The 27043-nt window shown below is 40.3% G+C and overlaps 2 protein-coding genes across 2 annotated transcripts; one reads left to right on the top strand and one right to left on the bottom strand.

Annotated features, from left to right (window-relative positions):
- Positions 1-81: 81 nt before the first annotated feature.
- On the top strand, positions 82-19746 carry ubr1 (ubiquitin protein ligase E3 component n-recognin 1). Its single transcript, XM_086150039.1, has 47 exons — positions 82-345; positions 4707-4966; positions 5320-5398; positions 5754-5864; positions 6906-7033; positions 7128-7266; positions 7655-7717; positions 7839-7962; positions 8074-8181; positions 8272-8360; positions 8450-8548; positions 8896-9053; positions 9131-9230; positions 9327-9455; positions 9572-9752; positions 9845-9897; positions 10045-10155; positions 10248-10313; positions 10395-10496; positions 10575-10638; positions 10741-10865; positions 10957-11009; positions 11171-11273; positions 11359-11407; positions 11500-11654; positions 11758-11857; positions 11956-12059; positions 12225-12305; positions 12643-12824; positions 12920-13128; positions 13205-13304; positions 13435-13587; positions 13678-13778; positions 13893-13989; positions 14075-14223; positions 14306-14361; positions 14452-14548; positions 14650-14717; positions 14994-15141; positions 15329-15416; positions 16378-16514; positions 16595-16703; positions 16794-16850; positions 16933-17010; positions 17095-17265; positions 17359-17460; positions 18456-19746. The coding sequence occupies exons 1-47, from the start codon at positions 301-303 to the stop codon at positions 18595-18597; spliced, it is 5223 nt and encodes a 1740-aa protein (XP_086006165.1). The 5' UTR covers positions 82-300; the 3' UTR covers positions 18598-19746.
- A 1947-nt stretch (positions 19747-21693) lies between these two features.
- Positions 21694-24890, bottom strand: prph2lb (peripherin 2-like b). The gene is made up of 4 exons (XM_086150053.1): positions 24758-24890; positions 23796-24610; positions 23468-23714; positions 21694-22921 (listed from the first exon to the last, which is right to left on the bottom strand). Exons 2-4 carry the CDS (start codon positions 24374-24376, stop codon positions 22649-22651), a joined length of 1101 nt encoding a protein of 366 aa, XP_086006179.1. The 5' UTR covers positions 24377-24610; positions 24758-24890; the 3' UTR covers positions 21694-22648.
- Positions 24891-27043: the final 2153 nt, after the last annotated feature.

Raw genomic sequence — 27043 nt, 5'->3', positions numbered from 1 at the left:
TGTTTCACAAAGCAGCGTTTAAGATTATGAAGGGGAAACTGCGCCACCACGAAGTCGACCGTGCAGTTGCGTTTTGTTTGCACACCACGTATTTGAGGTGGCAAATACTAACAGAAGCACGCACACAATTTCCAAGAGTGTGAGGTTGCAAATACTAACAGAAGCACGCACACAATTTCAAAGAGTTTTGTCAAGATAATGTCAAGAAAAATAATATCGCATGTATTGTCTGATAACGTATTTTAGCGTTGTTTCAGAACGATTCCTTAGCGACACTTTCTTCTTTACGGCAAATGGGATATGGCGGCGAGGGAGAAATCGCTTGACGGACTGCAGATCGCCAAGGTATGATTTACCAACAGCTGGCCCGACTGACAATGGACCCGGACAGTCGGGGATTAAACCCCAAATCACGAAGGTTCAGTATCGTGTGAAATATAATTTGGCGGTGCAGGGAAGGGTTGTTGTACTTCTAAAGCTAGCAGTAACAGCTAGTGCCTATGCTAGCAACCTAATCGGTTCGAACGTCTTAACTGTGGCGTTATTAATGCTCACAAACAGCCACTGTTCATCTCAAGTTTTTGAGTCACTGCGTCTGGTACTGCCGCTAATTCCCGTCCTTGTTCTTCTTGTTGTGGGGGTTGCCCTTCTCCAAAAGTTGAATCATGAATTACCCCGAGTTTACGACATTAAACCCCGCGCCCCGACTCAATCAAAGCCCAGGTATGGTTCTCACATGAGAAAGTGAACCAGACTTATGTAGAAGGTTCTTTATTACGCTACGCGTTCGCACGTAATAAAGTCCCTTCTCTAGTAGATCCTAATGACTCCGGGAATGTGTCCTATACTTGAAACTGCTAGCATGTAGTAACTAGAGCACTATGTTGCTCCAGATCACCCATTTCACTCAATTCTAATACTATCAATATAGCAAACATCTTGTTTGCTCATATACTCAAACAATCAGATATTCTTTTGCCAAATGAGACAAGATCTACTGCTCCAGTTATCTGTCTTCCAGTTCTGTAAAATTTTTTGTATCTAAGTCCTGTAACGAAACAAAACCAAACCTAATTTTCAGGCCTTTTTTTTGTTTTTAACCATCACTGCAGCACTTTCTTGGCAGGATAACGATCTTTATATATTCTTAAGCAATCCAGTAACCAGTAATCGGCTCCCAACTGGTTTGATTGCAAACTCAATGGCATTTAACAGGGTGTATGTACCAGCATGCATACTCCTAACTGTTCCTAAGCTCACTCTTATAGTCTGTGCTTTCATGGAGGTATTTAACTGGTATACCTGTTGATCAATAACCTCCATCATTGATAGTTACAGTGATCCCTCATGCTAGCCGAGAGTAAAAAATATACTCAAGACAAATAAAAAAAGTCAATTTTATTGCAATTGTCTCTGTAGATTTAGATTACAACCTTTTTTTGTCTTGTAAACTCCCCTATCATTCCCCACTCATCATCCTGCCTTCAACCTCATCTGGAAATGATGATCTTCCCATCCCTGTTAATGCAGCGCTATTTATACAGTTTTGTAGACCCTAATTGAGAGTGAAGTTCAGTTCATTACGCTCCTGAAAAGTAGGATTCCCGTCTTTATTTTTTTTTTTCAATCTGACAGTATCTTCATTAGATTAAAGGACATTAGAGACCCCCTTCACCTTTTCCAGGAGAAGTCCTTCATATTTCACCCTAGTGTTATTCTTGACTCTCCAATTCAGAAATGAGCTTTTTCACTTAAGCTTTATTCCTCAGAGCCTTTGCTTTCAGGCATTGTTTAATTTGTTCCGTTTTCTGCCCCGTTCAGTTTAACAGTTAAAAAGAGTGCTGGCTATAAATGAAGCCTTTTCCTTCTTTTTTTACATAACTGAATTGGTCTGCTCTCCCCTGTCCCTTCATCTTGTTCTTCTTCTCCTCCTCCTCCTTTCGGGCTTTCCCTTCAGGGGTCACCACAGCGAATCAGCCTTCTCCATCTAACCCTATTCTTTGTATCCTCCTCTCTCACATCAACTACCTTTATATCCTCTCTCACTACGTCCATAAATCTTCTCTTTGGTCTTCTTTGAGACCTCCTGCCTGGCAGCTCCAATTCCATCATTCGTCTACCAATATATTCACTATCCCTCCTCTGTACATGACTGAACCACCTCAGTCTGGCTTCCCTGACCTTCTCTACAAAACATCTAAAATGTGCTACTCCTCTGATCCTATCCATCCTTGTCACTCCCAAAGAGAACCTTAGCATCTACATCTCTGCAACCTGTAGCTCTGCCTCTTGTCTTTTTGTCATTGTAACTGTTTTTAGGCCATACAGTATTGCCGGTCTCACCCCTGCCTTTTACACCTTTCCTTTCATTCTGGCTGGTAGTCTTCTATTGCATAGTATCCCTGACACTTTTCTCCACCCATTCCAACCTGCTTGAACCCGTCTCTTCACTTCTTTTCCACATTCTCTATTGCTCTGGAGTGTTGACCCCAAGTGCCTGAAGTCCTCCAATGTCTTGATCCCCACTCCCTGTAGCCTCACCATTCCACCTGGGTTCCTCTTATTCACACACATATTCTCTGTCTTGCTGCAACTAACCTTCATTCCTCTCCTTTCCAGAGCATACCTCCACCTCTAGATTTTCCTCTACCTGTTGTCTGCACTCACTACAGATCACAATGTCACCTTCAAACATCATGGTCCATGGCGATTCCTGTCTAACCTCATCTGTCAGCCTGTCCATCACCACTGCAAAAAAAAGGGTCTCAGAGCTGATCCCTGATGAAGTCCCACCTCCACCTTGAACTTTTTTGTTACCCCTACAGCACACCGAACAACTGTCTCACAGCTAGCATACATGTCCTGCACCAGTCTGACATACTTCTCTGCCGCTCCAGATTTCCTCATGCAATGCCAAGAGTTCCTCATATGGGTTTTCTAGGTCTACAAAAACACAATGCAGCCCCCTCTGGCCTTCTCTGTACTTCTCTATTAGCATTCTCAAAGCAAATAATGCATCAGTAGAACTCTTCCTCCTGTCCCATTCCTGAAGCTAGACTTTTTATGCCTCATTTACGTCACAGTACTTTCCTCAGTGCATCCTTTTTCTTACTTTATTCTACCCTTTACCCGACGTCTAAGAAAGCATACTGAGTCGTAAAAATAAAGTGTATTTGTGAGTAGTTAAATACGTTTTTCCTTTTTTTTAAATGTAACTATTACTTATGTCAGGTGGAGCAGTGGGGGGCTTTTCTGTGTGGAATTTGCATGTTCTTTCTGTCTGCGTGGGTCTCCTTCGGTCTCCCCAGTTTCCTTCCACAGTTCAAAAACATACAGTAGGCTAATTGTAATAAATTGAAGAAATAGCCCAGATGTGTTAATGAGAGGGTGATTGGTTGTTTGTCTCTGTAGATGACTGGTCTATTTATATAGTTACAGTTTAATGTAACTCTTTAATCAATATTCCACTTCTACCAGTCCTTTACCTTTGTATTTTGGAATTGATTTTAATACAGCTAATATTATTCCTTTTTAATTTACCTGTGTTGGGTTTCTAAATCAAGTTGTTCAATGGACAAACATGCCTTTCTCTGCTGCTTAGAAAAGTATCCCTATTCTTTTTCCTGAAAACCGCTTTCTAACACCATTATCAGGGGGATTGATATTAAAATACTAATTTTACCCCATGTGGTATAAGTATCACTTCAATTGTTTGTAATTGAAAACTTTTCAATAAGATCAATGCAATCATTTGATTCACTCTATTCTGAGCTGTCACTCGATGCCGTTCCATGGCATCCTGTGTGGGTCTTCAATAAACATTGCAGAATTATCTTATTACCAGAAATATACAGTTCTCGTGCCCAATATCCCCTCCCGGTGTTTCTTGGATTGCCCAAACCTACTGCCAAAAGTCATGGTGTCTACATATCTTCCAAGGACAGCCTTAAAACTGGAGGCTGCATCATGTCCAGGACTTTCAGCTCATGCAACCTTTAGTCAATATGATCCATTCCAATAGAGTTTACTTGATTTAAAATCATAAAGTTTCCAAAGGTGTTCCGTCATCACCATTGACACATATTTATTTCTTCTTTTTTAACCTTTTTCTACTACAAATGTATCATGCATTCTCCGTATCATTTTAGTATCACAATTAACTGCTTAAAATCAAATGCTCTCCCTTCTCTCTAGATTGACCATTCTTGACAATCTGTTTTTTAGACACCATAACTTTTTTTCAAACTTTATTCTCTTTTGGTTTCACACCTCCAGCATTTTCCAGAGACACATTTCAACCCCTTCATTTAAGAATCTGTCATCTACAGTGACAAAACCATCTTCTGAGATATATTTACCGAGGTTTCAACTCTCCATATTGAACACAGCATATATCTAGACTTGAATCATAAAAAATATATATTATATTCTATAAAGAACCTGAGTGGCAACCCAGACAAAAGGCAACAAAGACAACATATAACATTTGTTGATACGTGTATGGCTTTGAATCAAGTTTGGACAAAATTATCTGCATAAAGATAATAAAACACAATTTTCAAGTACATAATGTCACACCATGAAGCTCACAGTCAAATATTGGGACATAGAGGAAAAGGCAATTAGTTTGAGTGGTAGCACGAAATATGTATGTAATGTAATGAGGGTCATTTCAAAACCGGTCATTTTCTGCGGTTGCTTTTCAGGAATGGCAGGAGGCTGCAGACCTCAGAGCAGACCTGCTCTGCTACCTGAAAGTCCATGTTCCAAAGATCTTTTGCCTGAAGAAGGAGTTCACCCCTCAAGAGGAAGATGAGCTCATGCAGAGCCGCATACTCCTTCCTCTGGAGTGTTTTCTCTTTGGAGAGGATCCTCAAGACGGTCTGGAGAAGCTCAAACAGGGCACAGCATCTTCCCAGCTCTGTGGACGTGTTTTGAAAGAGGGAGAGACTGTCTACTCTTGCAGGTCTGAAAAGATAGTCAGACCTTCTGGAATAAATAAGAGCATTTAACAAATTACAGATAGTGATGGACTCAGAAATGCATGCAACTGTGCTCTTAATTAAGTTAAGTCAATATCAGGAACTATCAAAACAATATCCACACCTTATTTAAGCTGGGGTTAATGACAGAAATGCTAAGTATTTAAAGATAATGGCAAGGACTCACAACTTGTAAGTTAAGAAATAATGCTATCAGAAGAAACTCAAACTCCATACTGTTTTTAGTTGCTTATTACTTAATTCGTAGGCAGCACATAACTGTACATAAATACAGTGGCAGTTGATGTCTCTAAAAATCCCTTTTGACAAATTGCAGGGATTGTGCAATCGATCCCACTTGTGTTCTGTGCATGGACTGCTTCCAGGACAGTGTGCACAAAACTCATCGTTACAAGGTTTGTGTATTTCCTAGTTTTCCTATTTTTTCCAATGAAAATCAGCTAACAATATGTCGTCTAAGTGTTGGTTGACAGATTTTACTTTGGCAATGAATCACTGAAAATCATCAATGCCCTTTATTTGGTAAATGGGAATAAAAAAAAATAACCTCATGTGACTCATGTAAAAGTAGCTTACTTGAGTACTTACACCTTGTTCATTCGTAGCCCAAATGAGTCTGGTATAGCAAATGTAATTTCCCCACTTCATTTTGTTATTCTGTGACAATTCTTTGTTTATACTGAAAAGCACTAAAGTTATGCAAGTTGTTCCCACCCTCAGTCAGTCACAATGTATATGCATTTTTCCTAGATGCATGCATCATCAGGTGGAGGTTTCTGTGATTGCGGAGACATAGAAGCCTGGAAGATTGGCCCATGTTGCTCTAAACATGACCCAGGGGCAGCCACTGCCATGGTAACAGTAAGTTACATAATCAAGTAGAAAGAGGAACGTGGGAGGGGTAAACTTGTCCCATTCTGTTTGTGAACCCCAGAATGCTTAGTTTCCCAATAAGGACTGAATACTCCTGACTCCAGACATTAGAACAATGTAACCCTATTTTGTACCTAAATGTATTTACTCTATGGTGGTATACAGATTGACTCTTGGGCAACTTTTACTTCTAAAATTCTCATCCTGTACATTTCAGAGTTGCGATAACTGTGAAGCAGTTGTTTGTTAGGCCTATGCTTGCTGATCACAATGTTGAGGCCTTGCAGACATGCAGCTGGAAAGCCTACCAGTTTCCATAAACAGCAGGTGCTTCTATTAACAGAGACATTGCTGGCCCTTATCTGGCAGATAGCTTTGTGTTTTCAACAGTAGATTTCAACCTGTAATAAACAAGAAATGGCAAATCATACAACCCTCATAGCGTATCCACATTGAACAAATCATGTATTAGCCAATTGCAGCACTCTCTTTATTTAGGTTTTGTAAAATTACAGTACTGGTACTTGCTCTCATGCAGTAATATGAGCACAGGGTGCAGAGAATATAGATTTCCTGTGTTTGGTTTTTGTAATAAACGTTGAACAGTACTATGAAAAATGTATGCTGCTTTGCAGCATGTTTACTCTCAGGGGAATTCATATAAATATTACTACACTTATCATTATCGTCCTTTCTTACCAAGAAAGGCATTTAAAATATTTCCTTTAGTGGTGTCTAGTGACAGGAAATGGGGATCAGTAGAGGTCACTAATTTCGAGACTGTTTACATATCTGTGAAACTGCATATTTTTGTTGACGATCTATTTCATTTTTACTGTCATTGTATTGGAAAGTTTATGTTAAGGGCCAAAGCGATGCTCTTTAAGCCAACAAACAATCTCCATTTATTTGGGACACTGTTGAGACAAGTGAAAAAATTGTGTTGTAAGAACATATTTTCTTAGTAGATAGTGTTTCAAATTTGTCTTAAAAAAAATATATCTTACATAATATCTCCCATCTTTGCAGGATGAATGTGTGTTGGAGCCAGAATTATATGAGCGCGCTGAGAAGCTATTCCGGATTTTGCTGCTCTACGTCACAGATTTTCTGGTGTGGGAGGAGAATTTTGAGCTTTCAGCTGAACTCCAGCCACAGTATGGCCTCTGATCACACATGAATTTGCTAACTTGTATGCATTTCAACAAAAAAAAAAAAAAAAAAATCAGTGTATTTTTCTTACCTCTACAGGACAAAAACCAATGCATACTACTGTGTACTGTACAATGATGAGCATCACTCTTATGAACATGTGATCTACACACTGCAGCGTTCTGTTCACTGTGATCAGGTTGAAGCACAGACGCACACAGCGCTTATAGACAAAGAGGTATTGATGGTGCTCATTTCCTTACATTTTAACACGTCAGGTTTCAGTGAAACTCACTAGAATGTGTTTTCATAACCTTCTTTATGTTTTGGCTATTCCCTTCAGGGGCCACCACAGGGAATCATCTTCTTCCATCTTACTTAATTCTCTGTGTCCTCTTCTCACAACAACTAACTTTCTATCCCCTTTCATTTCAACCATAAGTCTTTACTTTGGTCTTCCTCTTGGCCTCCTGGCTGTCAGTTCCAACCTCTTGCCTCTCTGACTTTATCTCTAACACATCTAACATGTGCTATTCCTCTGTTGGACACATTAGAACCGCAGCATTTTATAACCCTTTTAACAATAGTAGATTGTCTTGTATTACAATTTGCTAACTGTTGCACAGGGTCGCCGGGCAGTAAGGAGAGGAACCCTATATTCATGTCAGCAAGCAAAAGATCTTATCAAGGTAAATATTGCCCACTCATCTTAATAAAGGATATCGGATTTTGTATTTGTTTTCAATCTGTACAGAGCAATTTTCCATCTCTTCATTTTGTGTGCACACACTTATCACTGTTATGTTTCAGACCAACTCTGAGCAAATTTCGCTGCAGCCACTACGTGTGGAGATCCTTCATGCTACAGTAATGGCCCACCAAACATTTGCCCTGCGTCTTGGCTGCTGGTTCCAAAAGATCATTAGCTACTCAGGTTCTTCCATCATCACTATAATCATAATCAACATCACCACTGCCTGTTTTTTATGGCAGAAGTGAGCAGTTGTGTTTCATGTGACAGTGAATATTTGTGTGTCTTGTGCAGTGGGCTTCAGACTTGCCTTCTGCCGTGTGGCACTAGAGCCCAGCACATATGGACAACATTTTTGTCTCATCAGCAGACTCATGCTGTTTGACGCCCGGATGCACAAAGGCAAGTTGATCTGGCCAGATTTCCATTATCTTCACTGGCTGTCGATGCTCTCATGTACTTAATTTGAGTTTTTATCCTTATTTCTTCTAGGAGCCCGCAAGATAATACATGAGCTGATTTTCTGTAGTATGCTAATGGAAACAGAATTCAAGAGGCTTTTTGCAATTGAATTTACAAAGGTGAAATATTGTTACTTTCAACCCTGTGGCCTTTTTTTCTAATTGATTTTTGTACTAGATTAATTAATGATTCCTCTTTAACATTTCAGCTATACAAGCAGCTACAACAAGAATTCATTCACGATGACCATGAAAGGAGCATATCTATCACTGCGCTATCTGTTCAGATCTTCACAGTACCCACACTGGTGAGTGTTTTTTGTTACCTAAAAGATAACTTTTCCTTTTTTTTTGTTCCATGAGTGGAGTTATAAGACAATAACATTTTTATTTATCTTCAACCTCTCTATCCTTTGGATGTTGGGCTGTCATCTTTCTCAATTGTTTTTTTTAGTTTTGGTTAAGAGGACATGCAGGTAAATGGCGTTGCAATTCTTAACGTCTCCATACAGTGAGATAACTTTTTCCTGATTTGAATCATTTCTGAGTAGGAAAAGGGTAGTGTATCTTTTAGGCTAGGTGTTTGTGCAATAACATTGTTGCAGCAATTTTTTGGATACATTGTTTGGGGTCTAATTTCTCTTCTCTCCATTAGGCCAGGCAGCTAATTGAAGAAGGAAATGTTATTAAAGTGATAGTTAATACAGTCATGGCATTGCTGCATGAACACCTGGATGATGATGATCGCTTCTTTTTTCTGGGCTACAACTCTGACAAGTTCTCACGCATCCAAGTCATTTTCCACGACCTCAGGTGATTAAATATGCCTCAGTCGTAGCAAGTCCTTTGATTTGGACTCTTCCTTATCTAAGACATAACTTTTTTCTCAGGTATATTTTGATTAGCAAGCCCTCAGTGTGGACTGCAAATTTGCGGACTCAGTTCTTAGAGGGCTTTAGAGTCTTTCTTGGGCTTCTCCAGTGTATGCAGGTAATTGTCCCAACTCTTATTCTTCAACTTCAGCTCGCCAATGTCCCACAGATGATGACCGCACATGCAAATTCATATATTCACTGTCTTTGTCAGGGCATGGAAGAGGTCAAACGGCAGTTCGGTCAACACATTGCAGTTGAGCCAGAATGGGAGGCCGGATTTTCTCTTCAGATTCAGCTCCGGCATATTCTCGCCATGTTTCAGGACTGGTGCTCCTCTGATGTTAGTTTTATATATCTATCACTCCATAGTCTTAAAACAAAACAGGAAGATACCTGTTAGCTCCCACTGTCCATTCACCTGCAAGGAAAATAACTTATTTCTGTGTGCTCCAACAGGATGAGGTCCTGCTGCTTGCATTTAAAGAGTGCCACAGTGTCTTGAAGCAGTGTAATAATCAGCCCTTCCGCAGGGAGGCCACTGACTTCTGCATGTGCAAGCAGATTGTCCATGTACATCCTTACAAAGTTTCTCAGGAGCCTGTCAGCATACATCTACCCATCTCCAGGCTGTTGGCTGGTAGGAAAAGAAACTATTGATATATCAGTGATTCACATGTATAGTTGTCTGTCAGATCTGACCATACTGTTCTGTTTAATTTTACCCCCTAGGCTTGTATGTACTTCTTTGCAGAACTGGAACAATTGAACATCTGCAAGATAAGGTACATTGGGTGGTGTTCATTTTATACTTGTTATAAAATAATGTTAAAATGAATGTTAATGTATGTCTTGTCATTTTCATTCTTTAATTTCAAGTTCTTAATGCAACTGTTGTCCTTAGGATATTATGTACTTTATATTTGTTGCAGGACAGCTATGACTTTACCCAGCTTGCAGAGTATCCTCTGCGCTGTGTTGTGTTAGCTGCACAAGTCTCAGCTGAAATGTGGCGGCGAAATGGCTTGTCATTAGTCAGCCAGGTATACTCCCGCCTCCCTTTTTAAAGGTTTATTTTTTATTCCATTTGCTCGATGAAGTCATTCAAGTTGAACCATGTTTTTCACATGACCAGGTCTATTACTATCAAGATGTTAAATGCAGAGACGAGATGTACGATAAAGACATTCTGATGCTTCAGGTCAGTGTAAATCACTATTGTCTTTCTTGAAACAAATAATGTGACAACCGCACAGATCCCCACCTTCAAATTGTTTTGCAGATAGCTGCCTCAAAAATGGACGCCAACCACTTTGTCATGCTAACCTTGCTGAGATTTGAACTCTTTGATTATTTTAATGGAAGTTGTCCAAGTAAAGACCAAGTAAGAAACAACTCTGGAATAAATAAAACCTGCAACTAAACTCAGGACTTTATTGATGAAATGTAACTCAATTTACAGGATGAACTGAAGCAGCTGAATCGTTTGATAGAGGAAATGCTGTACCTCCTCATCGTTATTGTTGGTACTGTCTTTTTCCATCAGTCCAATTATAGATATTAGGTAGTTTATACGCGTCATTATTGTAGAGTTTGACTTGTATTTTATTTTTTTTGTTTTTGCCCAGGTGAGCGCTATGTCCCTGGAATCAGTCAGGTGACCAAAGAGGATGTGACAATGAGGGAGGTCATCCATCTGTTGTGCATTGAGCCAATGGCTCACAGTAGTCTGGTAAAAGGCCTGCCAGAGAATGTAAGATACATTTCTTTAAAAAAAAAAACGTATTCAATGGGCCAGTTTTCAAAATGAAAGTCATAATGTGACACAAATGCATTCCTTACAGGAGAGCCATGAAACAGGTCTTGAGTCTGTAATCAGTAAAGTTGCCACATTCAAGTATGTAAAACCGATAATGTTCGAGTTTTATTTCAAATTTATTTTGATATACGATTCACAGATTATTATCTATTTATTTATTTATTTTTTAATATTTATTTTATTATTTTAATAATGAATAACAATTTGATTATGATTTTTATTTATTTAAACTACTTAAGGAAACCAGGATTATCAGGACATGGACTATATGAAGTTAAGAAAGAACATTTGGAAGAATTCAACCCTTTCTTCTACCACTATTCAAGATCCCAGCATAGCAAGGTAACTTATTGCACCCATACCAGTTTTTGATCTTGGCTTTGTTTCAGACATTGTTCATGTAATTCTCATATTTGGCTTGTTTCAGGCAGAAGAGTCACAAAAAAAAAGGCGAATTCAGGAGGGCAACGATAAAGGTGGCTTCTATACATGCCTTTTCTAAACCCAATTGTGATCCCCATAAGTTATTTTATTTACTTACAATGTTTTGCTTTCTCTTAATTCTCAGCTCTGTTTCCTCCGGTGCCCCCTGCCTTCTGCCCCGCTTTCTCCAGCATCGTACGTCTGCTCTGCTGTGATATTTCTGTTCATGTCCTGAGACGTGTCCTGCAGGTAGCTGCAGAGGACCACTCAACTCACTGGACAGAAATAATGATTCAGAGGGTACTTACTTGTCCCATTAATTGTTTTCCATCAATTTCCATCAAATTTGCTATTTGTCAATCAATTTTCTTGTCCTGACAAAGTACAACTCTTTATTACATAGGCCCTGCACCTTATTGGACAAGCATTGCTTGAAGAAAAAGCTCAGCTTGAAGACAGCAGTGTGGAAGAAGTGACATTTGATTTTAGTCTGAAGGCCCGCAGTAAGTTAATAAGTTTCTGCCACATGAAGACTTTCTTTTAGGTCGTCACATACATAAACCAAATGCAGTCATTTTTTTCATGCCTATTTGCACTCCAGGAATTGGTTCAGAGCATGGCAAGTCTTTGTTCCTGTTGTTGTCAAAGATAAAAGTTGTTCCATCTCTTGAGGCCCAAAAAGACATGGTCAGATGGGTTCTACAGGTAAGGTATTAGCCATTTCCATTCTTCATTCACAGTCATATCCTGTGACATTAACCGGTTGATTTCTCTTGCAGTTACCCTTATTATCCCCAATTTCCCCCTCGGGGATAAATAAAGTTTATTCTGATTCTCATTTTGATTCTGTTATGTTTTTGTTTGTACTAGATGTTTGAGATTGTTAAGTGCCTCCGAGAGAAGTCCAGTCCGACAGCTTCCATGAGCGTGGAGACAAGCAAGCCTGAAGAGGTAGTGGGGAAAAAAAATTCTCAACACTTGTCATGTCTCAACCCCTTTTTGCAGTGTTTTGGTTTATAAGTTACTGTCCATCGCAGTTTGTGTGTGCAACTTAGTGCCACCTTGTGGACAGAATGAGCAGAACAACGGCTGATCAAACAGAACATGCCTATGCCATTTTGTTGTCTATTTTCATTTTAAAAATTATTTATCGGTGTTTTCATTTTTCATGATAAAGTCACGTGTGTGTATTTGGACATTCGAAGTTCAATATTGATATGCATGCCCCCACCTGTTTTCATATTAACACAAGGGCATGTGTGCGTGTATGTGCGCGTGTACGATGCAGAGTGCTCAAGACAAGGAAAAAGCTGAGAGGAAAAGGAAGGCGGAGGCAGCCAAACTTCACCGCCAGAAAATCATGGCTCAGATGTCAGCTATGCAGAAAATCTTCATTGAATCGAACAAGATGTTATATGACAACATGCCAGACAGCGGCCTACAGGGAGAGACAGCTGCATCAGCTGACAGGTGAAATACGCTTGAAATACATGGATATTATTCTCGCCCTAAAACTATGGAAGAATTGATTCAATTGTTCGTCTGGGTAATATTCATCCTTCTAGCTGTGCAATGGAACACAAGGAGCTGTGTGTTGCCATTGGGCCCCAACGGGGGTCGACCCTAGCTGAGAGGGAGGTGCTGACCTGCATTCTCTGTCAGGAGGAGCAGGAAGTAGCGGCCCAGGCTCCAGCTATGGTATTGACTGCTTGTGTCCAGAGATCCACCGTGCTGACTCAGTGCAGAGGAAAGATCCCAACCAGCAGAGCAGATGGTTTGTCTCAATTCTCTGAATTATTTGATATAATTTGGACACAAGAACAGTTTCAATTGTATACATCCTTTATCAGATCTGGATGCAACATACCCCCTCTTCATGCCCCCTGAACTGGCTGTCGGGACCCACTTAGGCAGTTGTGGCCATGTCATGCATGCTACATGTTGGCAGAAGTAAGACATTAAAATAATACATGTGTTTTAAAATGAACATAATATATGTGTACATATGTGTACACAGTGCTCTCTTGGTCATGATCTCTGCAAGGCACTATCATTCAAGTACCATTCCTCTCCCCCTAAGATATTTTGAGGCAATCCAGAGTACTACCAGGAACCGGCTGCATGCTGAGTTGATCATTGATTTGGAGAATGGGGAATACTTGTGTCCTCTGTGCAAGTCTCTGTGTAATACTGTTGTCCCCCTCATCACCTTGGAACCACTAATGTTTAACTAGTAAGTCAAATTCATCTTCATATAAATCTGTCTGTCAAGAGTGCAGATGTAAATAGGTTTATTACATCTTTTTTTTTCCTCCTCGTGAAGTGAAAATGCAGAAATAATTGGTCAGCACTTGACCCTGCCTCGTTGGATTCAGATTCTGTCTGCAAGGATTAAAGGACTCAAGTCAATAGCACATGATAGTGGTAAGAAGATAGACTGAACATTTAGTAACATCTGATTGACAGTTTTCCAGGTATTTTTGGTAGGCATTCATAATCCAGAGGGTCTTTGACAGTGTTCCTGTTTATGATACACAGAGTCCAGTGCATCGCCCATTTGTGATGGAGAAATTGGGTTGTGCGGAGAGGGCCAACCTGACTTCAGATCCATTCTGAGTTATGGTGTGCAAGAGCCGTGAGTCATAACACTCTCTGAACTCAGATTAACTTTTTCTAAAGCATAGTAATCGGAAAAGTAATTTTTGGGTGGTTTTGTTTAGGAGAAAGTTCTCAGACAGCATCACACAGATGCTAGTTGTATGTGCTACCACGGTCCACAGGGTTGGACTTCAAACTGCACCAAATGAGCTGTGTCCACGTGTTCCCCTCATGGCTTGGAACACGTGTGCCTTCACAATCCAAGCTATTGGTAAGATTCTGTCATTAACCTCATCCCATATTTTTCGCTGTCCCTTTATTTCCAGTTCATAATGCCCCCATTTTTGTCACAGAAAATGTATTGCAGGAAGAGGTTAAGCCTCTCTTTGGATCCTTACAAAACAGACAGGTTTGGCACCACATGCCACACATAGCTTTTGCGTATTATACCACAAACAAATTGAATTATTAATCATCTGATCAAAACTACCCATTTTAGATTGCAGGTCTGAAGGCCATTGTTCAGTTCTCAGCAGCACAGAGACTGAAACGGTCCCAGGCTGTCATCCAAAGGCATTTCACTGACATGTTGGGAGGTATATAGCTTTTTAACTTTTTTAAAAACAGCTGTAAGGCTGTTTAAGTATATCTTGCCTCCACTTTGCCATGTAATTAAAGCTGTGATCTCTCATCCTAGTCTTGCTCCCAGTCATGAGTAGAAAAAATATCCCTTCCCTTCTGGAGGTTGACTTCTTCCATCTTCTGGTAGGTCCTCCTCAATGGCAACAATGTTTCAGGATTCACACTAACATCTTTCTTGTCTTCATCTCACTTATCTAATTCTTTATTCAACTTTAGATATAGATGTATAGTTTTCTTCCCAAGGAATTTGATTAATAGTAACTCAGGCAGCATTCTTATTGTGAAACTGCTAATGCAACATTTTCTTGTTGCTAAATAGGGGAAAAAACTCCAATGTTTGATTTTTTTTTTTTAATTAATTTTTTTTTTTTTTCATTTTTATTCTTTCTCTCCCCCCAGGTGGGTTTAGTATTGTCAATACCCTCACTGTATCAGGAGGAGGCCGTAGACTTGGAACCGTCAGCTGTCAGCTCTGCCTACAACCACCTATATTTATTGCATTTGGTCACCATGGCTCACATACTGCAGGTTCTCCTCCTCTCCACAGGTAGACACAACATTCTGTATATCGCAACAATCCAACATTGTCTTTTACAACTAATGATAGTGACCAGCCACAAAGCTCTTAACTTTGTTAGAGGTAGCAACAATTGACTATGATGATAATTTTGATAATAATGAAAATTAATAATGTTGATTTTGTTAAGAATAATGAAAGATTCATTTCTGTGTAGACTTCCCTGCTGTAACAGGTACAGAAGAGTCAGAGGAGGCAAGGGGAGCAGCAGAATTGTATGCTACAGTCTCTCAGCACACCGGGAGGTAAACCTGACTCACCCCGTTATTACCACCAAAATTTTCTTGTAATATGTACAGTATATGGTTTAAAAAGCCTGCCAAAAGATGCACTATGTGCTGAAGTGAGGTGAAAGATGCTAGTTAAGAGATGTTGTTTCATCATACGTAGAATGAATTAAAATGCTTATAATGATATGCAGATGAGAGGTGAGTTGAGGTGTCTCCAAAAGGAAGTTAAATCAACAATCCATTATTGTCTAAATCAGGGATGGACAGTTAAGTTTTACACAGGGCCATATGATCAACATGAACGTTGTTGGAGGGTCAAACCAACGATAACAGAAAAGCAACATGCATGTATAGCATGAACAGAATAAATGTTTTTTCATCCATGTTCATGACGGACGCGCAATTGGCCCCTGGGCCATGAAATGCCCAGGTCTGGTTTAAATGGATGAATTGAGACTGTATATTGTATTAAACTTGTGTATGTTTGCTTTGTGGATTTCCTGGAAAGTAGCGTCATGTTGCAAAAAATATGTTTTCTTTTATTGCTGGTGATTCCTCTCTTACTTTAAATCACAATTTTACAGCGTTAAACGCTTGTCAAATTTTGCACATGTAATTGGTGACGTGATGCACAAGTCTGACTCAGTTGTTTCGTGATTCGTAAGAAAAAATGGTGGGAGAGCCATAGCTCTAAAGGTTAGGGGTTAAATGTATGATTTAATTAAAAATCTCGCTCCCAGTCATGAAACTAAATGAGCTGTGTTTTGCTGCCTCCTTGTGCATACAGTGAAATAGTTAGCAGAAAGAACCAGTCATTTTTCATTTTCCTCTTTCTAATGAAACCAGACAGAAGTCAACCTAGGATGTTTTTAATGGAATCATATGGTCTCTCCTTGTTTCCTGTGTTTGTGTGTCTACAATGATGCGAACTGCTTGCAGCTTGTTTAACAGAGTTGCTTGTGATTCTCCTCACCAGGCTGGTTCCAGATGTGTCTGGTAGTGCTTTGGCAGAACGAGTGAAGAGAGGAATCAATCCATTCCTGTGTTGTGCTGCCATTTTTTTCAATTGTCTCACAGGAGTTCATCCTCCAGAGGAGCTTTTCTCTGTGTCTGGTGGGTGAAATGTTGTTATTCTGTGATCATGTATGATTTTGAATTGAGATTAACATCTCTGAATTTTTTTTTTTTTTCAGTTACTTTCCAAGAACAGTTTGAGGCACTATGCAGTTACTTGGCACTACCCTCTAATGTGTTCCAGCTCTTCCAAGAGTACAGAGACACCGTTACTCCTCTGCTACAGAGGTGGGTTTTCCGCCAGTACGCATTGCAAAGGTAAGCTGGCTCATAAGATAACAAACTTTTTATTTTTTTCAATTTTTTTTTATTTCTAAGGTGGTGTGGGAACCCAGCTATAACCAAAGGCCTGAAGAACAAAAACCAGACAGTAAGGTAGTGCTTTTGCTTTTTCTAATATTTCATTTGACCTTTGTAATCACTCTGCTGGTAATAGTTGAGTAAACTATTTCCACAGGTACCCCAGGAGAAGAAATCGTTTGATTGATCTTCCAGAAGATTACAGTGTTCTCCTCAATCAAGCCAGCCATTTTCGGTAAGCTCAAAATCTGATTCCCATGATTCCGAGGAAGTTTAGCCTTTGATATTCATTCTTCTCGTTTCCTCTCCACACCCTCAGGTGTCCCAAGTCTTCAGATGATGAGAGAAAGCACCCAACACTCTGTCTGTTTTGCGGGACCATGCTTTGCTCCCAGAGTTCCTGCTGTCTCACCCAGCTGGATGGAGAAGATGTAGGTGCTTGTACCGCCCATGCTGCTAGCTGTGGTGCAGGAGTCGGCATGTTTCTCAGGTTTGCTACACCATTTGCTACACTACAGGCATTTTTTTTTAACTTTTTTAAAATTGTTTCAAAAACAGTTGATATTTGATTTCATGTTGGTAGGATACGAGAGTGTGAAATCATATTGATGGCCAGTAAACCTCGAGGAAGCACGTATCCTGCTCCTTACTTGGATGATTATGGGGAAACAGATCCTCACCTTGGGTAAGAATCTGTCTTGTGTTTCTAGTGTGTTTGGGACAGAAATGGCTTATAACAGGAACCAAAAACTCGTTTATTATCTTAACTGGATTTCAGATTCACCGCAAGCAGGACTACTGTGTCTTTATCAGATTTATCATTAGCTTTTGCTTATTCTCTGGACTTAGATTTCAGCTTTTACACATTACAGTTCGTGGGTTTTGAGATGAGATTTCTGATTTCTTAAAATTGGCAGCATAAACACAGTAGTTGCATGTTACGAGGCTTCTTGAAAACATTACCCACAAAAACATATTTAATTTACCTATAGTGATCTGAGATTGTCTCTAGTTCTGTGGTCATCCTTTTATATTGCAATTACAAAACCAGCTTCACTCATTCCAACCTGTTGGTCATATGGATATGTACACAGCAACTGGTCAACATGCACACTGTAGATATAATTTACTGGTATCTCCTCCCAGCACTAAAATGTAATGTTCACTGCAAATTCCATGCTTCCACCACTGGCAGTCAGGGAATGATCAAGCTCTTTTGCTTCAGTTCAGTTCATTACAATAAAATTGATCTGCAAGGGCTGGTGTGTCATACCACTAATGTATCATATTTATGTTAGAGCTTATAAATAGCAAGTCTGAAACCTGGAGTCAGACGTGTGCGTTGGTACCTATCGAATTTGTTGAATATCTGAGTTCTCATTTAAGAAAATGAGGCCAGTTTTTATAAGGTAGAGCTGTTTTCAAAATCGAGAATTGCATCATCATTTATTATACTCTATATCATGTACATGGTTCTCAGTGATGTAATGGACTGATTGATACAATCCTCTATTGATGGCCGATTGAATTTAATTTCAGCTTGATTTCAGTCCAAAAAACACTCTTCCTCAAGTTACCCTTACATATCAATCATTGATTTTGATGTTGCATGGAAAACGTTGTTTTCGTTATTCTCTCTATCTATCTCGTGAAAAAAACTCCTTTGTCTTTTATTCCCAGAAGGGGCAATCCATTGCACCTTTGCCTAGAGCGTTACAGGAAGTTGAACCAGCTGTGGCAGCAGCACTGTATCCTGGAAGAAATTGCCCGAAGCCTGGAGGTGGTCAACGTAATGTTTACCTTCGAGTGGCAGATGTTGTGATGATTGCTTTAGCTGCAGGGGCCAGGAAAGAAAGAGCACAGCCACCGAGCACGATTTGATTCGCTCTGGTGATCACATGGCACGCACACATATACAAATAACCTTCCCACTGTCAAAGGATGCCTCAGAAGCTCGCCCCACCCTGACAAAGCCCATGCTGGAGAACGGAGAGATAGTACGGTCCACAGAAGAAAAGGAGAAAGCTAAAGGAAAGTGGAGGGTGGCAAAAAAATGAGCAAAACCCAAGTCGCCTTGTTTTGATTTGATTGTCTGTTCACAGAATTATGTTAAATAACCTTACTGACAGTCAAACGTGAGGGGCTTATTGAAATAAAGAATTACATTAGATACTCCATCACATGGTTCTTTTATCAGTTAATGTATATTCTTGATAACATTATGAAGTTTGTTTTATGTTAGAAATAAGTCTTTAAGTGTTGATTTCGACTGTTGTGGAAGGCACATTTATGTGGAAATGTTTTGTGATTATCTCTTGATTTTGCTCACTTGTTACGTTCCAGAGTGTTTGTTATGCCAATCACTTTTCCTGTGTCACATAGACACCTGCGTACAGAAAATTGGATCATTTATACAGTAATTGCAGTGCATAGATGACATAACAGCGTGCTTCCCTAATATGAACTGCTCCACAGTGCTGGACACACACTCGCGTAATGGGGAAACAGTTAGAGAATAGACATTATTTTAAAAGTTGTATCCAAAATAAATCCAGTATTATAATATGAGAATATGCCACTCTGCTTCCACATGCATTATATGCCAACCATTGAAAATAAAAACCTTGTGAGAAAATTGTAAATATAGATAATCTAAAATATCTGCTTGGAAAAATGCATTACAGCAAGCAATTAGCAGTATACTGAATATTAATGTAAAATATATAGAAAAGAGAAGAGATCACTGTCAGTTCTTGCTACTCACCACATGGTGTTTATTTACACAAATTTAGTTTCAACTTGAACATCCATTTGGACAAACTTGAGAGAAGTGTGTATTTTAATGAAAACTGTATATCTTCTTACATTGTTGCATAACCTTTACAGGGAACTATGAATATAACAATTACTTTTTGTGTCGAAGGTATAGAATACTATGACTTCCGGCTGTAGAAATAAAAACTCTTGCCTATCCACATTAAAAATATCTTGGGCCTCAAATCAGTAGGACTATGTTTGCAATCCAGTGATTCCACAAACCCTTTTAAAAGAAAATGAGACTATTTACAGTAAACTACAGTGAATAATTGTTACCAACTGGGTTCAAAAAACTGACCTGAGTTAATATTGATTTTCCTGTGTTCAGACATTGATTCACAAGTACCTCTTAAAGCTTAGAGGCTTAACACATTTTCATTAGGCCTTTATTGAGCAAGTAATTGACTTGCTCAATGTGTGACAATAAGCCAAATGACCTGACTTTATGCAGTTGGCAGCAACAGTGAGTAAAGAACAACATCTGAAGACTCCTGTATGGCTAAGTTCAGTAACATTGATGTGCAAAATATCCTGTCATTTGAGATTTACAAATTCACCTGGATTGCTATGTCTCAGTGCCGAGGTCCCATTCATGCATTCTCTTGATCGCAACAAAATTCATGAACACTATTTGCTTTAAAAATTTAACCACGTTCTTTGCCTTAAACAAGAATCCTCCACAAACCTATACAGTAAGTTAAGATAAGAACTTTTAGAAGAAGAAATTAAGACCAATATAAACTATCTTAGTACCATGTCAAGGGGTGACTACATCAAGCTTGTCCAAGCTCCCGTTGAGCAATGGCAATTGTAAAATCATAGAAATGATCAGCTTATTGTTGTATTGAGGGATTCATTGTCAGGTTGGTTTTAAAATGGCTTTCGCTGGGGTTTGACCAAGTGGAGTAAAATCTATCCGCCTATTTTGTCATTGGATTTCATTTAGTCCTTCTTAGATTAAGTAATATCTGACTTATTCACCCCTTGAACCACAGTGCATTATTGTGAGCGTTGTGTGCTTATCCCCCTCAGCCAAATGCCAACTTGATCAATGAACATGAAAACACATACTTGGGCAGTGCTTTCCTGGTTTAATGCCAAATCAGGAAAAGAGGTGAGGTTATTCAGATCTGGGGATAAAGAGGAGTACAAGTGGGCCCCCATATGAGCTGCATTTATCAATTGGGGATGCAAAAAGGACCCCAAACTTTAAGGCTTTTACCTGCAAAACCTAGTATGTGTCAAGGAATCTAGCCTACTCATCAGTCAAAAACATATACAGGGAGATTCTGAACATTGAGGTCAGACACACCACCCTATCTGATAGCCTCAATCGCTTTTATGCCAGATTTGATGACCTCATCACAGATACTCCCACAAAAACCCCAATGGCTCCAAGGATTCTGCCCTAGATGTTAGACATGCAGGTCCTGAAGGCTCTGAAAGAGGTTGATCCCTTTGAAACAGCAGGTGCAGAAGGCATTTCACCCAAAATCCTAAAGTTCTTTGGAGAACAACTTGCAGTTTGTTAACAGACATCAGTAAGCGGTCCCATGAATATTCAAGTCCGCCATTATAATGTCAGTCTGAAAGAAATCTGATGTATCCACTCTGAATGACTTTAGAGCAGCAGCCTGGAAAAGCTGGTACTCACACACCCTCGGTGATCCCAGACACTATTCGCCCTCTTCAGTTCGCCTATCGCCCAAATAGACACATGACTACAGCGGAACATACACTATCTCTGGAAGTTCTCCCTGATCCAGAGCTCGGTATTCAACATCATCCAGATAGCTAAGCTTAATGTGAAGCTGACTGACCTTGGTGTCCCACCCTGCCACACATAATTGGATTTTGGTCTTCCTCACTGACAGACCACTGATGGTGAAAATAGGAGGACAAGTCTCTATTGAACTCAAAGTCAGCACTGGATCACTGCAGGATGTTGCCCTGGCCACTCACTCTCAACCCTACACACCCATGATTGCATCATTGCCTCATGACCAACATCAACAACTTGTCTATGCTTCTTACACGACTATCACTGGTGTCTTCAAGGGTGGGGATGAGGTCAACAAGGCTCTAGTCAACAAGACACTGGTCAACGGGAAAACAGTGGAAAACAACCTCATCCTCAGTGTGGGCAAAAAGAGGGGAAGTCATAGAGGACAACTGAATTATAGTTCTCATTCACTGCTGGTGAGTAGTAGCTATTTAACCTCTTGTTGGACTTTCAACTGGAGGCCGCCAAGGGCACGTCAGTCTGGCTTCTCAAAAATTCAGTGGAAAACCGTAGTTTTTGGATTACTGGAAAATGCGCCGATGATTTGGATTGAGCAAACAATAAAGCAAATTCCAGAAGAAGAAAAAAAAAAAAACACAGCTTATCGTGATCATTTTGCCTGTATTTTCAACCTCTAAACTTATTTTGAATGATAAATATTCATCCAAGTCTCCTGAGCCCAGTTAACATACGCTTGAATCCCAACATATCTTCAAACATGCATTATGAGTTTTTTCCAAGAATTCTTGATATAGTCATTGTAAATTGATACTTTAAGGTTGAACAATAGACACAACATTAAGTATGGACATTCGGTAGAAGTTGTGAAGTATGTCATCATTGTCATATGCAACATATTTAAAGCTAGGTTTCAAGTTCATTTTGTTTCCATTGTGTTGAGTCACATGTATTGAATGGGTTTGGATAACTGTTGTTGAACCACATGCTACACTGTAACACACAACATTAGATGAGTCATTACAGTACGTAAAACCCTAGAATGTCCAAAAAAAAAAGTTTATTTGATGATAAATTTTGTTTGCATCGTTAAGCAATAGGGTACTTTCAAAATGTCAAGTCCTTGTGGTGGTAAAACAAGTGAAGGCGTTATTCATCCATCCAAGAATGGAACTGTGGTAATTCCGTTAATTCCGCACATAGCTATTTCTCTCTCTTTTCTTTAAGTTCATTATCAGCGCCACATAATAAATGAATCAAACTCTAAACAACTGAAAGTTGTCAACACACCCCAGGACTGTTGGCCTAGGAGAGGTCAACTAGCTACAGGGATTTGTTGTGATGGCACATTGTCGGGGCCGTAGTGCGCTTTGGAAGTGGATGGCACGTTGATGTTGGGGTCTACGCCGTTGGCCGAATCAATCTGGTTGTTTTTACCCAGATTCTTAATAATGTTAAGGTTGGTACGAGCAGTTTCCATGACACTGTTTTCCAGCAGCCAGCCATCAGATTCAGAGTTTGGGTCTCCTTGTCGCAGCACGTTTTCCAGTGAGGTCTGAAGGTAACGAACCCCCGTCAACACTGACAGCTAAAAAAAATAAACACAGGCATAAATCATTGACAGTGCAGTCAGGGGCACAGACACGTGCATAAATGTGCCAATCAAAGTGACATCGCCTAAGCTAATAAAATGCTCATAAAGGGAAGGTGTGATCACCACCCTACAGTTACAGTAGTATCTACACCTGAGGTATCTACACCTGAAAAGAACTACTGTACTGGCATTGCCCGAAGGCAATTAGAGAGTTCCCAGTAATTTAACATGTTTTGATTTGTGGTTTTAGTAAATTGGGTATTGTTTTAAGTTACCCGGTTTGATTGACAAAATTATAAATGCACTTCACTTCCACTCTCCTCTTGACAGAGATCACAAATGAGGATACAAAAGTTAATCACAAGCTAGACGGCTTTGTGACAAGCTATGTAACTTTAGAGTTATTCCAAGATGAGTGCTGTGATTAAAGTAAGTAGTCAAAGAAAACTTGTGAAATTCAACATACACGACTATTTCTCAAGTTAGTTAAGAACGTTTTGTCGTTACCAAAGTTGTTGTTACCAAATTGTCTTTCCTCACCTCAAACAGCCAGGTCATGAGGACTGTGAAACCAATTGACTGCATGATATTTGTGTAATACTCCAGCAGTGCCTGGCAACACCCTTTTACCCACAGATTTAACTCTTCTGTCTGGTGATCGTAGTTGAAGTGAGCCGAATTATTGTTTATTTGCTGCTGGATACAGGGCCGGGGGGAATTTATGTTGCAGCAGCTGAACGGCACTCCGTCCAGGAGGTACTTTCCTTCCACGTTACTCCTCAGTCGGCTGGAGGGCAAGAAAATGGAAAAGTTAAGCGCATATGTGTTATTGTGCTCTCAAGTGATGAGATCTGCAGTTAGTACTTACTCCATCACCTCTTTTTGAGACATGTCAAGGTAACGGTTGCTTATCCACTGAATCTGAAACCAGTCTTTATAGCCGTTGTTGCCACAGCATTGGAATTCTATCTGCAACATGTCCACAGTTCTCTTCAGAAAGCATCTCCCTGGCGTGTCTGTGTCCTTATAATACTTCATGGCTTCTGTCAGCCCCTCTCTGAGAGAGTATTCAAGCTCCCAACGCATAGTGTAACACATTAGGGCCCCCACCAGCACACAGAAGGTAAAGAAAAAGGTGCAGATGATATACGGCAGCATGATCAGCTTCCAGCGCAAGAACTTGGTGGTGTCCACACAGTCATAGCAGATTTTACCTCCCAGGAAGTTAATGGCACAGGCAATGAGGCCCACAGCTATCAGCATGTTGGGCACGTACTGAATGTCCCTCTCAGCCATTAGATCCTTTCGTTTGTTGATCTCCACCTTGAGGAACAGTCCCAGGCTGAAGAGAATGATCCCTGTCACCACAGACATCCAGTTTAGGATCCATAGCACTTGTGCTAGTTTGTCTCTCTTGGTCTTGGTGAACGTCACTCTCAAGACAGCCATATTTCAACTCTGATCTGTTATTCTGTTGAATCCTGATTGCAGGGGGCAGGGATGTGCGTAAAAAAAGGGAAAGGAGCGAACTAATGACTCAGAATATGTGGGGAGGGAAGTTGGGTACACGCTGCTCTGAAGGTCCTCTCATAAGCAGCTTAGCCAAGTTGTCGTGATCAATATTTTGTGAACGTTGCATTATGGTTAAACTGTCAGTGTTGGCAGATCGGTGTGACTACATCCCTAACAACACATGAAAAAGAAAACATGGCCACATTATTCACCAAACACAATTAAATGCTCATGATAAAAAGTCGCACATTGTGATCCCTTCTTTGCATGAGAAACACTGCGCAAAAATCAAACCTGATATTTGTCAATTTGACCTACCTTAAACAGCTCAATGTTTTACGTTGAAGTGTGAAATCACTCTTATGGTTTTCCAAGGACATCCTCAAATGTATTCTTGCAGGAGGCGAGTAGTATTACTGACATAGATTGTTTGAAGGCAGCCACAACAGCATCAATGCGAGCCTAGTAGCCCAGTCCTGACCCTCCTCCTAATCCCCTTTAATCATTAATCATCCCTGGGCCTCACGAGGGATTTCGACCCACCTTCTGCTACCTAGGCAAATCTGACTGTCCCGGTGTAGTAAAAGTAATGGCCGTGTGGTCATTTTGTCTGACGGTGTTCCTCCGCTTACAAAAGCAACGCTGATCATTCTTGGAAATGCCATTCAAAAGAGAGCAAAACTTGATCAATGCCTTTGTGCCATCATAAAATATGCTTATATTGTCTTGAATGACGTTCAATTGAATGTAGATCAACCATTGATGATTATACCAAATTGCTACACTGGATGAGTCAAAAAAACATCTTTGTACAGGTTCTTTTCAGATCACTCATTTCGCACTGTGTTCATCAAAATTCATTACGATGTCAACTCATCCAAATTTTGGTATTCTGGTGCTCTAGAAGGGTCCCTCCTAGGCAGGACTCTAATGGCTCGAGGCTGCCACTGTAGCAACTATCAATTGATTTAAACAACATTTCCAAACATCATCCAGTCATAAGTTTTGTTCAAAGTTGTTTGCTCAATTCCCAGGAAAGGTTGGAGGAGGAGGAACATCATTTGGTCCATTCAGATCTCTGCTGAGCTCCAGAGGACAATCACCTTATTTTTCTTCCTCTTTTCCCTTCCGCTGCTTCCTTCCCGGGTCGCCGCTGCATATCATCTGCCTCCATCTAACCCTATTCTCTGCATCCTCTTCTCTCACATCAACTCATTTCATGTCCTCCTTCACTACACCAATAAATCTCCTCTTTGGTCTCCCTATAAGCCTCCTGGCTGTCAGTTCCAACCTCACTATCCTTCTACCAATATATTCACTATCCCTCCCCTGTACATGACCAAACCATCTTAGTCTGGTCTTGACTTTATCTCCAATACATCTAACATGCTCTGTCCTCCTGGACTCATTCCTGATCCTATCCATCCTCGTCGCTCCCAAAGAGAACCTCAACGTCACCATCTCTGCCACCGTCAGCTCTGCTTCTTGTCTTTTCCCCAATGGCACTGTCTCTAAACCATACAGCATTGCCGGTCTCACCAATGTCTTGTACTCCTTTCCTTTCATTCAGGTTAATGCTCTTTTATCACATATTATCCCTGACATGCTTCTCCAGCTGTTCCAACCTACTTGCATGTGTTTCTTCAGCTCTTTCCCCACCCTCCATCACTTTGGACTGTTGACCCTGAGTACTTGGAATCCTCAACTTCTTTATCTCTACTCCTTACCGTTCCACTTGGGTCCTTTTCATTCACATACCTGTATTCCATCTCACCGTGGCTAACCTTCACCTCTCTCCTTTCCAGAGCTTACCTCCATCCCTCCTCTCTGGAGTTCCTCCACCTGCTCCCAGATCAACAGATCAAAATGTCATCTGCAAACATCATAGTCCATGGCTATTCATGTCTAACGTCATCTATCAGCCTGTCCATCAATATGACAAACACAATGGGGCACATAACTTGTCTCCAATGCAGTCCCACCTCCACCTTGAAAACCTTTGTCACATCTATGGCACGCTTCACCTCTGTCTCACAGCTGTCATACATGTCCTGCACCAGTCTAACATTCTCTTCTCTACTACTCCAGACTTTTTCATACAATACCATAGTTCCCCTTTCAGTGGCCTGTTATATTTCTAGATCTACAAAGGCACAGGTCCCCCTGGCCTTCCTTGTACGTTTTTAACAACATCCTAAAATAAACTACTGCATCTGGAGTACTTTTCCTTGGCATGATGCCTACTGCTGCTCACAAACGGTCACCTCTGCCCTCAGTCTAGGTTTCACCACACTTTCCTTCAATCCACTTTATTCTTCTGTAGTTATCCTCAGACATACTCTCACACTCTTAAGATCCCGTTGAATAATAGTCAAAAACTATTATGCCGCCTCTCCAAGACACTTCCATACTTCCACTTCCATCTTCAGGACCAAATATCTTTCAGCTTTTCTTCCTCTTCAATTCCTTACTCACCTCACCTCTAGTAATCTCTGCTACCTACTTTGTGATCCACAATGGTCACCTCCTCTCAGTTCTCTCTCATTATACTTATTCTCTTCAAAGTAGGTTTTCCATCTTACCATCACTCTCCTGCCACTTGTC

The sequence above is a fragment of the Fistularia commersonii genome, chromosome 1, assembly GCF_037954325.1.
Source record: "Fistularia commersonii isolate RoL2024-O1a breed Wild chromosome 1, RoL_Fcom_v1.0, whole genome shotgun sequence".
Taxonomy (NCBI): Eukaryota; Metazoa; Chordata; class Actinopteri; order Syngnathiformes; family Fistulariidae; genus Fistularia; species Fistularia commersonii.
Note: the sequence above shows the minus strand (reverse complement) of the source record. Positions and strands in the feature narration are given on the sequence as shown.